This window comes from Oryctolagus cuniculus, chromosome 14 (genome assembly GCF_051225735.1).
Source record: "Oryctolagus cuniculus isolate XC-2025 breed Fujian yellow rabbit chromosome 14, ASM5122573v1, whole genome shotgun sequence".
NCBI classification, from domain to species: domain Eukaryota; kingdom Metazoa; phylum Chordata; class Mammalia; order Lagomorpha; family Leporidae; genus Oryctolagus; species Oryctolagus cuniculus.
This window is the reverse complement of record NC_142880.1, coordinates 19,493,208-19,508,307: the sequence shown is the minus strand read 5'-3', so window position 1 is coordinate 19,508,307 and position 15,100 is coordinate 19,493,208. Positions and strand designations below refer to the sequence as shown.

Sequence of the window (15,100 nt, the reverse complement as noted above, 5' to 3'; positions counted from 1 at the left end):
CCCGGCGGGAGGAGGCGGCGGGCGCCGGCCGGCTGCTGCTCCGCGCTGGCTCCGTGCGCGCCCCGGCCGGGTGCAGCCGGCCCCGCGTGGGCCGGGGGCTGGGGACCCCGCGCGAGGGCGGCTGAGAAAGGAGGGTGGCCCCTGGCTGAGCCCTGGGGAGGGGCGGGCCGCAGGTGTACCCCGGGTCGCTGCCCAGCCGCTTTAACCCGTGCTCACCCGTATTTCTCGCTCCCGCTTCGCTCGGGAGCTACCCGGGTTTTATTATTTAATTATCTTAAGCAAATTAAATGTCCCTGCGGGTGCCTCCCAAGCCAGGTGGGCCTCGGAGTTAATCCGTGAGAGGAAGGGGAAGCAGGTGCTTCCCCAGTGCTCTCGGCCAATGGACGTTTATGGTGCGGGCCAGTTCAGAAACGGCTGTTTTCTAGAGAATGCCCGAATTTACTCTGAACTTAGGCTGTGGTCAACAGTCTGGCGGTGGGGTGGGGTGGGGGGAGCACTAGGCAGACTTTACAGGATTGGTTAGAGTCCCTTCCCCGAGGATTTGGCCATGCACTGCGTATTCCAGTTAAGGCCCGGTTGCCAGCGGCCTCCTTGGTGAGGCAGAATCGAAAGCAGCCTACACAGAGTCGTTGCAAAGGCACCTTAGACTCTTCCTGGCGGAGAGGTGAACTTAGCCAACAGCCTGCTGCCCTTCCATCGGGATCACTGAAAGTGAAAGACGCTCGCTCTGCTTGTGGCTGGTCCGATGCCAAAGGGAGATACTTTGAAAAACTGTTTGAGGCAGTACAGTCAGGTTCAGGGACATTGTTGAAAGCCTTTAGCTCCACGCTCTAGACCTGTGCCTTTAACTGCCTGTCTGCTTGATCCCCTTGGACGTCTCAGACATCACAAATTAAACCAAACGATGAACAAGATTCCCCTTCCATCCCGGCAATACAATTCAATCTGTTCCTCCCGAAGTCCCCCCCAACTCAGAGAAGATGCTCATTCTAGACACCTGGCCCCCAGGCCTGATGCTGACCTCTCTCACCCCTGACTTGGGTTTGCCCTGATACAAATGATGGGTCCATCCAGCGGGGCCTCTTCCACCTCTGCACAAGCCACAGGCTGAAGCCCTGCCCAGGTTCCTAACTGGCCTCCTCCCTTCATTCTCAGTGCTTTCCAGCCTTCCACTGTACACACAGCAGCCAAGCTGGTTTTTCTTAAAATGTGAACTGAGGCCGGCGCCGTGGCTCACTAGGCTAATCCTCCACCTAGCGGTGCCGGCACACCGGGCGGGTTCTAGTCCCGGTCGGGGCGCCAGATTCTGTCCCGGTTACCCCTCTTCCAGGCCAGCTCTCTGCTGTGGCCCCGGAAGGCAGTGGAGGGTGGCCCAAGTGCTTGGGCCCTGCACCCCATGGGAGACCAGGAGGAAGCACCTGGCTCCTGCCTTCCGATCAGTGCGGTGTGCCAGCTGTGGCGGCCATTGTGGGGTGAACCAACGGCAAAGGAAGACCTTTCTCTCTCTCTCTCACTGTCCACTCTGCCTGTCAAAAAAAAAAAAATGTGAACTGAACCCTGATACCTCCTAGCAAAAAATCCTTGCAGTGGCTCCTTACCACCCTTAGGAACCGTCCGAAGTCCTAACCAAGCCTGCAAGGCTGCCTGGTCCCAAACAGCGCCCTCTACTGTCTCTGAGCCTGCAAAGGCGCGTACAGGTCCCTCTTGGCACACTGCCTTGTCTTCGCTAACTTGTGTTTGTCCTGTGAGTCTCAGCTGAAATATTTTAGCCCCTTCGCCAGTGGAGATCCATCTGCCTTTACACTCTTTTAGTTCGTGTGTGTGGTGGTTAATGAGGCTGTGCCTTTGTCCGATCTCATTAAAAACCCCCAGCTCCTGCTGTGAGGTCAGAGACCTGGTGTTGCTGGCACTTAGCAATTGATTCTGAATAAATACATGTAGAACCCGTTCAGTCTTTCAAACAATCCTGTGAGAGAGATGTTGTTATTTCACACGTGAAGAAAATACGACTGGAAATAAAGAGGCAGCTGGATCAACTTGCCCAGGGTCACAGTGTCGGGTGGCAGAGCAGGAGCTCAAAGCTGGGCGTTTTCCTGGCTGCAAACTTAGTATATGTGAGTGTGTTAGTATATATCTACAGTTATTTATGAGGCTGTTTTCAAAATTGCGTGGTAAATGGAATTAAAAGGTGGTTACTTGGGTGCAAAAAATTCTTCAAATATTTGTATACGAGGGCCTTCTAAACACCCACTAAAAATTAATATGAAAAAATGGTGCATGGGTTTGAAAATTTTTTTTGCACCAAAATACTTTTTTTAGTAAATGTTTGTTTATATTTTTATTTCTCTACATTTGTAGGCAATCCTGGAAGCTGCGGCTCAGCTTTCTTTTTTTTTTTTTTTTCTTCCTTTTGGCTAAACATTTTATTGAAGCAAAATACATAAACAGTTCATAAATATTAAAAATATATACAGATGGATGAATTATTAAAGCATAAATATACCTGTGTTATCATTACTCAAACTATAGAATATTTTTTTTTGATTTTTATAGTGTTGCTTTTATTTAAATAAATCTTTTTTTTTTAATCTTTTATTTAATGAATATAAATTTCCAAAGTACGACTCATGTGTTACAATGGCTTCCCCCCCCATACCGTCCCTCCCACCCACAACCCTCCCCTTTCCCACTCCCTCTCCCCTTCCATTCACATCAAGATTCATTTTCGATTATCTTAATATACAGAAGATCAGCTTAGTATACCTTAAGTAAGTATTTCAACAGTTTGCTCCCACACAAAAACATAAAGTGAAAAATAATAGATGATTTTTTTTAAATGATGATGAAATCAGATCAGACCTATTGTCATGTTTAATCCCAGTGAGAGTCAAGTTGGGAATTGATAATTTCTTTCTTTCTTTTTTTTTTTTTTTTTTTTTACAGAAGATCAGTTTAGTGTACATTAAGTAAAGATTTCAGTCGTTTGCACCCTCATAGAAACACAAAGTGAAATATACTGTTTGAGTACTCGTTATAGCATTAAGCCTCAGTGTACAGCACGTTAAGGACAGAGATCCTACATGAGGAGTAAGTGCACAGTGACTCCTGTTGTTGACTTTACCAATTGACACTCCTGTTTATGGCATCAGTAATCTCCCTATGCACCAGTTATGAGTTTCCAAGGCTATGGAAGCCCCTTGAGTTCTCCGACTCTTATCTTGTTTAGACACGGTCATAGTCAAAGTGGAGGTTCTCTCCTCCCTTCAGAGAAAGGCACCTCCCTCTTTGAAGACCTGTTCTTTCCACTGGGATCTCACTCACAGAGATCTTTTTGCCAGAGTGTCTTGGCTTTCCATGCCTGAAATACTGTCATGGGCTTTTCAGCCAGATCCGAGTGCCTTTAGGGCTGATTCTGAGGCCAGAGTGCTATTTAGGACATTGCGGCTCAGCTTTCTTAAGTGAGAGAATGGGCATAACGGGCAAAGGCAGAATGAATAGCATATCACGTGGGAAATCAGGACACAGAGAGGTCTCAGTACAAAACCTGGGAAATGGGGAAGAGCAGGGAGCTGGTGATTACAGACTTGGATTGCATTTCCACTCATGTGAACTTGGCTGAGCTATGGGAATGTTTGCTTCTGTTTCCCCACTCAGAGCGGGGATGCCAGGCTGTTGGAATGAGTAACTTGTAAGGCGCCAAGCACTGTGTAGGAGCTCAGTCTTGCTGGTTCTTTAATCCTCCTCGGCTTTGGTCTTTTTAAGTGTAAGTGGTGTTTAACTTCAAAAAGAATGGCACTGTTCTCGGGAGGGACTGCAGCTTTTGAGAGCCTTGGCATCACTTTGAGAGCTGCTAATAAGACCTGACTCCAGGAGGCCAGCCAAGACTGAGAAACACTGTTTCAGGTTGGAGCAGATACTATTAAAGGCGAAGCCAGACAAGAAGAGTTTATTCTTCAGGAGAAAAGCTCACAGGCTGTTGGGGATTAGCAGGAGACCTGCATCTGTGAAATCCTTAATTACACTCACGGGTTTTTTTCATCAGCCCCCCCCCCCCCCACGTGAAGGTGTCATTCCAGGGGCTTTGGGAAATACAGAGGCAAGCATACTGTTGTCTTCAGGGGAAGAATGAGACGTGTTCAGTGAGTTTCAGAGGAAGCAGTGCCCGGAAGCTTTCCCTGGGATTCCTCATTTGAGTTGCACCTTGAATGATAGGAGAAGCTTGAGGTGGGGGGAGTCCTTGAGCAGAGATGTGTGCAAAGAAAAGGACTGTGCACATTCTCGGAACAGCCAAGCCCCACAGTGAATCCTGGGGTGTGCACATGGGGGCTTGTGTTTTGAGATAAGGCAGCAGCCTTGATTTCCACGCTGTAGGCTGTGGAAAGCCCAGGTTGCCTGGCTGAGAAGGCTAAGGGGTGACGCCTGTGAATAACTCTTAGGGAAATTGCCCAGTCTTCCAGTCTCACATACCAAGTGGGTGTCCAGGATGTTCCAGACCAGTGAGACACAACCCCTGCCTTGGGGGAGCTGATAATTTAGAAAGGAGAAACCGACATGTGAACAATTAAATTCTCCAGAGTGTTCCCGGTCCTAAGATGTCTTGCCTAGAATTCAACAGAACACAAAATGTAGCAGATTGGAGTGGTTGGTGCTGATTATAAACGTCTTCTGGCTTTTAAGTCAGGAACATAGCCTTTTAGGGAAGATCCAGCACTTAGCCAAGTTTGCATTATTTATCCATCGCCTGTGGGTGAATACATTCTAGCACTCATTATTTATCCATGAACTGTGGGTGAATACATTCTAGCACTTGCGCTGTCTACCTTAACTGACCCTTGTGGTTTCCCGGCCCGGGACACAGTATTGTTCTCTTCAGCCCTTTCATGGGCGCCACCCAGCAAAGCCTTACATTCAAGCTCTCACCACTGACCCTGGTCAGCAGCCTGTGGGCCTTTCTGTTGGCCCAGCACCAATTGGAATTTTTACACATTTCCTCTTGGGCTGTTGGAGAATACTTGGGGGCTTCAAACCTGCCCCCTTCAGAGCTCTGTACCACTTGGGGCGAGAGGTGCACCTGCTAAGCCGACACTGTCAGGAGTTCCTGATGGAAGAGGACACTAAGTGTCTTTACTCTCTGGTCTTCTCATGGACTTCCTGGCAAATCCATCACTCTGCCCTGGCCCTGGTATTTGCTACTATAATGGTATTTAAACTTCAGTTTTCTCCAGATTGTTCCACTCCCCCATGGCTACAAGCATCCTTTAGTAGGTTCTCAGATAAGAGAACAAACAAAAATTAAAACAAAACAAACCTGTTCTTCCTGTTCACACGTTTCTGGCTCATCTGTGTGGTGCCTTTTGAAGTCTCATTCTTTCTGTGTATCTCCCAGATCCACTCCATGGGGGAAGCAGAAATAGGTATCTTTATTTTTGTTTTTAACCTAAAAGTTAGTTTTTATTTATTTGAAAAGCAGAGCAGGGGAGAGAGAGAGAGAGAGGAAAGAGATGCGTCTTGGGTCTGCTGGTTTACTCCCCAAATGCCCACAGCAGCCAGGCCTGGATCAGGCCAAAGCCAGGATCTAGGAATCCCATTCAGTCTCCAACCTGGGTGGCAGGGATCTAAGTACCTGAGTCATCACCTGATGCCTTCCAGGGTGTGCGTTAGCAGGAAGTGGAGGTAAGACTTGATCCCAGGCAGTTTGATACCAGATACAGGCTTCCCAAGCTGTGCCTAACAAGATGTGCCCCAGTGCCCACCCCGGAAGTAGGTACCTTTAGTAGTGTGTCTGGGAAGGGAGTGAACCAGTGGATGGAGGGGGCCACATTAGCATCCTACCACATGGCACAGAAGGGATAAGGCCCGGATTTGACAAGGTTTATTTTGTAGGTTCAGTCCTGGTTCGTCAGTAGAATCTCTGAGAAGTTAAACAACAAAAACAAAATTGAATCCTTGACCCCATCACCATAGACTCTAGCATGATTGTTGTCAGTAGGGAGCCAGGCCCCAGGAATTGTAGAAGTTTCCTGGGGGATGTTGGTCTGCAGCCAGTTGAGAACCACTGGCATCTGGAGAGGAAGAATCTCCTGTCCCATTATCTTTTTGAGGGGTCCACAATGCAGTTACTTCTTTGCTCATCTGATCCAAGTGTCCAGAAGCCAGAGGACTTTGAGTTAGTACCAGCTGTCAGAGCTCACATGGTAGGGGTCCCTCCTGGAAAACACCCATTAAAGAAGCACTTTTTGGGGCTGGTGCTGTGGGGTAGTAGGCTGAGCCTTTGCCTGCGGCACTGGCATCCATATGGGTGCTGGTTTGATTCCAGCTGCTCTCCTACCGATCCAGCTCCCTGCTAGCGTGCCTGGGAAAGCAGTGGAAGGTGGCCTGGGTGCTTGGGCCACTGCAGCCACTTGGGAGACCTGGAAGAAGCTCTTGGCTCCTGGCTTTGAATAGGCCCAGTTCTGGCCATTATGGCCATTTAGGGAGTGAACCAGTGAGTGAAAGACTCTTTCTCTCTCTCTCTCCCTCTCTCTCTCTCTCACTCTGTCTCTCCCTCTCTTTGTCTGTGACTCTGCCTCTTAAATAAATAAATACATCTTTAAAAGAAAAGAAGAATGTTTATATAGGAGAGAGGCAAACTACATTTGATTCTTAGGACATGATTGCCAAAGCTTTTTTTTTTTTTAAGATTTTATTTATTTATTTGAGAGGCTGAGTCACAGACAGAGAGAGGGAGAGACGAAAAGGTCCTCCATCTGCTGGTTCACTCCCTGATAGCTGCAATGGCCCGAGCTGAGCCGTTCTGAAGCCAGGAGCCAGGAGCTTTTTCCAGGTCTCCCACGTGGGTGCAGAGGCCCAAGCACTTGGGCCATCTTCCACTGCTTTCCCAAGCCATTGCAGAGAGCTAGGTTGGAAGATAAGCAGCTGGGACACAAACCAGCGCCCATATGGGATGCCAGTGCTGCAGGCGGAGGCTTAACCTACTATACCACAGCATCAGCCCCTGCCAACATTCTTAAAATTCACATAACTTTTATGTCTCCTGGCCTTTAAAATGAAGTATAAAATATGGATATGGTTGCAGTGTGAATCCCCGCATGCTTTGAGCATAATCTTGGAATTATTCCTCTCCTTGCCTTATGAACACTGTTCTCCATCAAGTCCCCTGGGGTTCCCTTCTGTCACCCTTTATGCTTTGTGCTTCAGTTCCTGCCCTGGTTTGGCCTACCTGCAATGTTTTCCAAGTCTGACCTGTCTTGTCTCTTTGAATATATCATTCTACTCTTCCCAACACATTTATTCATTATCTTTCTTAAAATACTCCACACTTTTTTAAGAAAAGGATTTATTTATTTGAAAGAGAGTTAAAGAGAGAAGGAGAGACAGAGATCTTCCATCCACTGGTTCAGTCCCCAAATGACTGTGATAGTCGGGGCTAGGCCAGGCTGAAGTTAGGAGCCAGGAACTCCATCAGGGTCTCCCACATGGGTGGCAGGGATCCAGACACTTGGGTCATCTTCCACTGCTTTCCGAGGCGCATTAGCAGGAAGCTGGATTGGAGGTGGGACTTGAACTGGTGTTCACATGGGATGCCGGTGTCGCAGGCAGCTGCTTAACCTGCTGTGCCACAATGCCTGCCCAACATGCTCCACATTTCTATACTATATTTTATTGTCCATGCATTAATGTTTCTCTTTTTAAAAGTTTTTGTTTTATTTGAGAGACAGGCACAGAGAGAAGAGAGAGAGAGAAACTGCTTCTCCTCCTCTCTACTGGATCATTGCTCAAATGCTGGGGACCTGGGAACTCTGTTGAGGCCTCTTATGTGTGTGGCAGGGACTCAACTACCTTAGCCATCGCTGCCTCCCAGGGTGCCCTTTCAGGAAGGTGGGATATTGAGTGGAGCCAGGACTTTAGGATGAGATGTGGGCATCCCCAGATGTCTGTCCTCGTGCAAGGATATTTTCTGTCCCTCCAGATTTTGTGTAGTCCTTCAGCATAGGGTCTGTGTCTTGGATATTATTATATCCCACAGAGTACTTAGCACACAGTTACAGTACTGCAGGCATTCAGCACATACATTGGGTCTTTAAAAAGTTCTTGGAAAATGTGTATTGTGAAAAAACTATGCACGGACTTTCAGATTGTTTTGCAACAAAATATGTTTTATTTCAATTTTCCATTGACTTTTTAAAAATATTCATTTATTTGAAAGAGTTACAGAGAGAGGTAGAGACAGAGAGAGAGAGAGAGAGAGAGAGAGGTCTTCTATCCTCTGGTTCACTCCCCAGATAACTGCAATGGCCAGAGCTGAGCTGATCCGAAGCCAGGAGCCAGGAGCTTCCTCCAGGTCTCCCACATGGGTTCAGGGGCCCAAGGACTTGGGCCATCCTCCACTGCTTTCCTAGGCTATAGCAGGGAGCTGGATCGGAAGTGGAGCAGCTGGAGCTCAAACCGGTGCCCATATGGTATGCCGGAGCTGCAGGCTGGGACTTTAACCTGCTGTGTCACAGTTTTAGCCCCTCCATTGACTTTTTTCCCCCCATTGACTTTTGAAAAGTATTTTTATTGAAATGCCGAGAAATGCATGGAAGTGTTCTACTAACATTTTTCAGTCCCTTCATATTGGTTGGTTGATTGTAAGAGACTCCTGGTGACTGACATGTTTGTCACAAGTTTTGTGAAGACAGCAATGTCCCTGAATGTGGCTGCTGTGGAAAGTTGTCTGTCTTCTCACCTTGCTGCTCAGTCTCCTTGGCCTCCTGTTTGAGCGTGGTGGGAAGCCAGGCCCACCTCCCAGTGCAGAAGCTGGGTCCACGTGCCTGTTTTCTCCATGTCCCTGCTGGGGAGCTGGGACACCTCCTCTCGGCTCCGACACCAGGACTTCAGGGCTGGGACTCTGAAGCATCCACGGGGACTGCAGAGCCACAGGGGCAGGGGAGAACTTCCTGGTAGAAGTTGCAGTGGTGTTGGCGTCTGCTCTGCAGGGCAGCAGGGCAGCCTCCTCCCAGGTCCAGCGTGGGTGGGGAATGGCGGCGGCATCCGGTGTTTCTCTGACGTGGTGCTGGCCATCCGCCTTTGCCTGTTTTCTGGCTCTGGGTTCCGAAATGTCCTACAGCTCCATTAGGGAGCTGCTCAGGCTCAGCCTCTGATGATTCCATTTCTGTCTGCATCAGCCAGTTGCTTGTTCCATTTTGCATTCAGCCAGGAACCCTGACTGACATAGTTCAGCCTTGAAGAGCATTCTGGTTGGTGTCAGTGACTGGTGCTCACCGACCCAGTCTTCCTTGATATCTCGTAGTTTTGGAAGTTTGTTTCTATGTCAGTGCTGGGTGGGGGAATTCTGAAACTACGTTATTCTTGATTACACCTTAATGACTTTTTTGGTTTGTGCTGTGTGCTTTTGTGCCACCAGGTAGGTGGAGCTCGAAGATGGAGTCGCCGCCCCTGGGAAGGCCGCGTGCAAGCATGCCATTTCTGCTTCGTTCACTCTTGGCTCTCTTAGCCCTGTCAACTCCCTCACAGTGTCAGGACAGTGAAGCGACGTCTCCCAAGGCGACGAACGGGACCCCATTCCCGTGGGATAAAATGCGGCTTCCTGAGCACGTCATTCCGGTTCATTACGACCTCACGATCCACGCAAATCTCACCACGCTGACCTTCTGGGGAACCACGGAAGTCGAGGTCACAGCCAGCCGGCCCACCAGCACCATCATCCTGCACAGTCACCGCCTGCAGATCTCTAAGGCCACGCTCAGGAGAAGAGCTGGACAGGGGCTGCTGCAAGAACCGCTGAGGGTCCTGGAATATCCCCGCCACGAGCAAATTGCCCTTCTGGCCCCCGAGCCCCTGCTGGTGGGGCTCCCCTACACGGTCGTCATCGACTACGCTGGCAACCTCTCTGACACCTTCCACGGCTTCTACAAAAGCACCTACCGCACCAAGGAGGGGGAAGTCAGGTGAGTTCTTTCTTCATACTTTGTTTTAAGCTTCCAGTGCTGCCCATATTAAGTTTAAATTTCTTGGGGCCCGGCGCCATGGCTCACTTGGTTAATCCTCTGCCTGTGGCGCCGGCATCCCATATGGGCGCTGGGTTCTAGTCCCGGTTGCTCCTCTTCCAGGCCAGCTCTCTGCTGTGGCCCAGGAGGGCAATGGAGGATGGCCCAGGTGCTTGGGCCCTGCACCCGCATGGAAGACCGGGAGGAAGCACCTGGCTCCTGGCTTCAGATTGGCACAGCTCTGGCCGTGGCGGCCATTTGTGAGGTGAACCAACGGAAGGAAGACCTTTCTCTCTCTCTCTCTCTCTCTCTGTAACTCTGTCAAATTAAAAAAAAAGTTTAAATTTCTTACATCAATAGGCTGTTTTTTTAAAAATTCCCTTTGTCAACAAGCTTTCTTCGTTTTTGCTTTTTCATTTTTTTTCATAGTGTTAAATACAGCCGCCGATCCTTTTCTTCCCTTTTTTCATTCTATTTTGACCACTTTTCTCCCTCCAGCTATATAGACTGTAGACAGCTGTTTGAGTTCGGAGGCACAGTACAGTAATTGGCATCTTTAATTTCCGTGGCCCTTGCATTAGGTGTTTGCCTGCCGTAGACAGGGCTACTCAGCAGGTGTGGATTCTCTCGAAGCCTGGAGGCGTCGCCAGGTCCCACTGTCTCTGAGACTCTGGGTAGACTCCTTGCCACCTCCTGGCAACAGCAGTGGCCATGATCCTTGGCACTCCTTGTCTGGCCTCTGTTGTCACATGGCCATTCTCCCTGTGTCTCCTTCTGTCCCAACATCCATGGTTTTATGAGGACACCGGTCATATTGGATGAGGGCCGGCCTGATGGCTTCATTTTCGCCTGATTACATCTGCAAATATCTTATTTCCAAATCAGGTCACAGTCACAGACACTGGGGGCTGGGCCTTCAACCTACCTCCTGGCCAGGGGCAGATGCAGTTCAACCCATAGAGCCCAGTAGAAGAAATATTTTAAAGGAGAGGACTTATCTGGGGAGATTTTATCCTAAATTTTAAAATCAAATTTTCTGTTAGTAGATTATGCTAACTCTTATTTTTTCCCAATTCCACATTATTTTATTAAGGTGAAAAATTCAGATGCTGACAAAAATAATTTTTTCAAGGGTAAAATTTATCTGAAACAGACCCTCCCACACACACCCCCCAGAAATAACCACTACTTCTATTGCAGTAGAGTGGAGTTCTCCATGGTTAGGCATATAGGCATAAACATTAGTTTTTGTAACTGGAATAAGGTTATGTTTTCTATTTCCAAGGGAATTTTAAAAATTTGGCTTTATTCAAATATATGTTTGTGCATTGATTATTTAATCTTCTTTGAATGGAAATTTTAAATTGTTTCCAACTTCTCAGTATCATTACACTTTGATGAGCATCCTTATAAGTCATTCCTTTTTGGGGGGGGGATTTATTTATTTATTTTGAAAGAGTTACAGAGAAAGAGGGAGAGACAGAGAGAGATCCTGCATCTGCTGTTTTACTCCCCAAATGGCTTCAATGGCTGGGCCTGGGCCAGGCCAAAACCAAGGGCCAGGAGCTTCATCCAGGTCTCTCATGTAGATACAGGGGCCAGAGCACTTGGGCCATCTTTTTTTTTTTTGGCAGGCAGAGTTAGACAGTGAGAGAGAGAGAGAGACAGAGAGAAAGGGAGAAAGGTCTTCCTTCCGTTGGTTCACCCCTCAAATGGCTGCTACGGCCAGTGTGCTGCACCAACCTGAAGCCAGGAGCCAGGTGCTTCTTCCTGGTCTCCCATGCGGGTGCAGGGCCCAAGGACTTGGGCCATCCTCCACTGCACTCCCAGGCCACAGCAGAGAGCTGGCCTGGAAGAGGAGCAACTGGGACAGAACCTGCGCCCCAACCGGACTAGAACCCAGAGTACCTGTGCCACGAGTGGAGGGTTAGCCTAGTGAGCTGCAGCACCAGCCATAAGCACTTGGGCCATCTTCCACTGCTTTCCCAGGTGTATTAGCAGGGAGCTGGATTGGAAATGGAGCAGCCAGATCTTGAACTGGCCACTTATATAGGATGCCCATTATGCCACAATGCTGGCCCCAAATAATTTTTTTAGAATAAATTCTTAGAAGTAAACTTGGTAAATCAAAGAGTTTGCAAACTTTTGATATTTCTTCCTATATTTTTTCTAACCAATTCTAGGTGTTGGTGAACTCCTTAGAACAAAAAAAATCCAAAAAACCCTCCTTTTCATTTACATTACTGTGTTTAAACAAGTTGAACACATTTTGACATGTTTATTAATGAATTATAGGTTTTTCTTCTTTTTACAAATTTGTGACCTTCACCTAAAATTTCACCTGGTTTTGGGGAATTTTCTCACTAATGTTTAATGATGGATGTCTGTCAAGGTGATTAACCCTCCTCAGATACTTTTCCATCCATGTTTCCAATTTCCAACATTCCTTGAACTTAGTTTATAACAGCTTCTGTCGTGTGGAATATTTTTTAAGTAGTGAAATCCATCGGTGTTGTGTTAACTTGCAAACAAGCACCCATCTTAGAATCCCTGGCATGCCACACTCAATTTTCATTTCTCTTGCCATGGTTTAGGGTACTGGCATCAACCCAGTTCGAACCCACTGCCGCTAGAATGGCCTTTCCCTGTTTCGACGAACCTGCCTTCAAAGCCAATTTCTCCATCAAGATCAGAAGGGAGCCGCGACACCTCGCCATCTCCAATATGCCACTGGTGGGTACCTGTCCAGCCCTTTGCTGTGACCCGTGTCAGCACAGGGACAGGTGTCACCCGGGTAACCCGTTTTGTTTGTTGCTTGGCGGATAGAAAGAAGGCTGCTGATTTGCTTCTGTGTGCATGTGTGTGTCATTTCCAGCCCGTGTCTTGGTTTTCAGCCACAATGTATTTGGAGCCAAAGAAAAAAATTGCCCCTGAGATTTAGATTTTCAGTGAGAGTGACCTTCCAGGTTGTTGGTGCTGATCAGAGGGGCGCTGTGGAAGGCACCCAGGTCAGGCCGTGCACAAAGCACTTCTCTTAACGCTTTGTTGAAGAAGCCCTGTTTCTAGTGTATGCTTTCTGTCATCTCCTTCCACTGTAGACTCCTGTTAACGACACAGTTTACGATGAGATGTGCAAATGACCAGGCAGAAAAAGAGAAGAGTAGTCTTCGGAATATCAGGGCACTGAAGGTGCATCACGACGGTTCGGCTCCCTTAAGGAAACCCATTATCTTCCAGTTCCAAAGCAGATGTGGACAGTGTTGCCTCTGATTTTTGAAAGCGGTGAGAAGATGACAGTGCCAAACACATAAAGCTACCCAGTGAGGCCCATTGTCCTGTGATTCGGGTAGCCTGGACACCCAGCAGCTGGGCAGTCGTGAGGCCAGGGTGCACCAGCTCCTGGGAGTGCATCCTTTGTTCACTGTGGATGGGAAGCAGGGTGGCCGAGGCTTTGTCCAGGGGGCTGGAGGACGCTCAGCTTCATCTCTGTGCTGACCAGGGAGGTAGCATCTTAGCGTGATGGGGACCCCTAGAGCCACAGACCAACCTCTAGTGTAGTGCTTCTCAACCCTAGAACTCTGCACTGGCCTCAGAATAGCACAGAGATCTGTCCTCCCGTGTGAGTCAGCCCCTCCCAGAGGGCTGTGCTCCCTAGAAAGCACCCTTCTCATCGCTGGCAGCCGAGGGTATCTGCTCCCCACCCACCACATACATGAAAAGGTGAGAAACAGCTAACACTATTTTCCCGATGGGAAGTTTTTAAATTAATTTTTATTTATTTGAAAGGCAGAGAGACAGCTTCTATCTGCTGGTTTGCCCCCCAGATGTCTGCAACAGCCAGGACTGGGCCAGGCTGAAGCCAGGAGACAGGAACTCCCATCTGGGTCTCCCATGTGGGTGGCAAGGACCCAAGCACTGGAGCCATTCCCTGCTGCCTCCCAGGGTGCACATTAGCAGGAAGCTGGAGTCAGGAGCTGAGCTGGGGCTTGAACCCAGACACACTGATACGGGATGTGGGCATCCCAGCACCATCTTAACTGCTGCACCAGATGCCTGTCCCCTAATAGAAACATGAGATGCAGAATATGCTTTTCAAATTACAGAGCCTTCTTCCAATATCATGATATTGCTCTCGGAACAGGAGTGTTTTCTAATGAGAGAGTCACAGCTCTGGGAGAAGAAAGGAACAGGGATGGGATGCAGAGGCTAGGGAGACCGAAGAACCAAGGAGGATGAGCAGAGACATGCTTGGGCCCACAGAGGGAAGAAAGGGTGCTGGGTGCTCAGTGAAGATGCTGGGATCTAAACCCATGGGTATCCACGATCTGCTTGTCGAGCCTGGGAAAATCCCCAATGCAGTCCTGACACTTACCTGAAAGCTTCCGACTGGCAGAAATCCAACGGTGGTCGGCTGACCTCAGGCTGCAGGTGCGCAGCCGAGGGGAGGGACCAGGGGACCTTTGCGGAGTCTGCCTGTGTGTCATCGGGATTCTTCATGTTCAGGTGGTGAAGGGGAGACCATCGCACTCACCTTTGGTTTCCCAATCAATGAGCGCAACATCGGGAATGGAAGTTGTGGTGAGGGTGGGTGGAGGGAGTTTAAAAGGAAAAGCTAGTCTGAGATCCTTTAGGGAGTAGACCTATGTTGTCTAGCAGAGTCGGTTCCAATGACCAAACGGTGACCAGTGATACCATGGCTGGTGGCTGGCAGCCTTCAGAGGAAGGGTGTTATATAAAAACTAAGGAGATACGGACACAACGAGGCACTTCCGAGGTTGGAAGAGGCCCTGCAGGATCAGGCCCAGGTGTGAGTTCCCTTCAGTGGCAGATGTTCCAAATGTGAGTCAGGCTGTGATCATCTGGGCTATTTAACAGGAACTGAGAGGGGCTAGCATTGTGGCACAGCTGGGTAAGTCATCCCTTGTGACGCCGGCATCCCATACTGGAGCATTGGTTCAAGTCCAGGCTGCTCTGCTTCAGCTCCCTGCTAATGTGCCTGGGAAGGCAGCAGATGATGGCCCACATGCTTGGGCCCCTGCCTACCATGTGAGAGACCCAGAGAGGGATCCAGGTTCCTGCCTTCAGCTTGGCCCAGACCTACCTGGCTGCTG

General features: G+C 48.8%; 1 protein-coding gene and 1 long non-coding RNA gene across 9 annotated transcripts in view; one reads left to right on the top strand and one right to left on the bottom strand.

Moving 5' to 3' along the window:
* LOC138845145 (uncharacterized) overlaps positions 1 to 473 on the bottom strand; it is a 33,094-nt gene extending 32,621 nt beyond the window's left edge. For 2 of the 4 annotated variants that reach the window (XR_016220542.1, XR_016220543.1), the window contains exon 1: positions 217 to 445. This is a non-coding gene — a long non-coding RNA (uncharacterized LOC138845145). Of the gene's footprint in view, positions 1 to 216 lie in introns of all 4 variants that reach the window. The other 2 variants (XR_016220541.1, XR_016220544.1) reach the window with 2 other exon arrangements.
* The window catches only part of ERAP1 (endoplasmic reticulum aminopeptidase 1), a 178,637-nt gene that overhangs the window by 124,079 nt on the left and 39,458 nt on the right, over positions 1 to 15,100 (top strand). For all 5 annotated transcript variants that reach the window (XM_089313058.1, XM_089313055.1, XM_089313057.1 and 2 more), the window contains 2 exons: positions 9,407 to 9,950; positions 12,584 to 12,722. In XM_089313058.1, coding sequence (XP_089169184.1) covers positions 9,424 to 9,950; positions 12,584 to 12,722 — 666 coding nt within the window. In that variant the 5' untranslated portion in view covers positions 9,407 to 9,423. The remainder of the gene's footprint in view (positions 1 to 9,406; positions 9,951 to 12,583; positions 12,723 to 15,100) is intronic.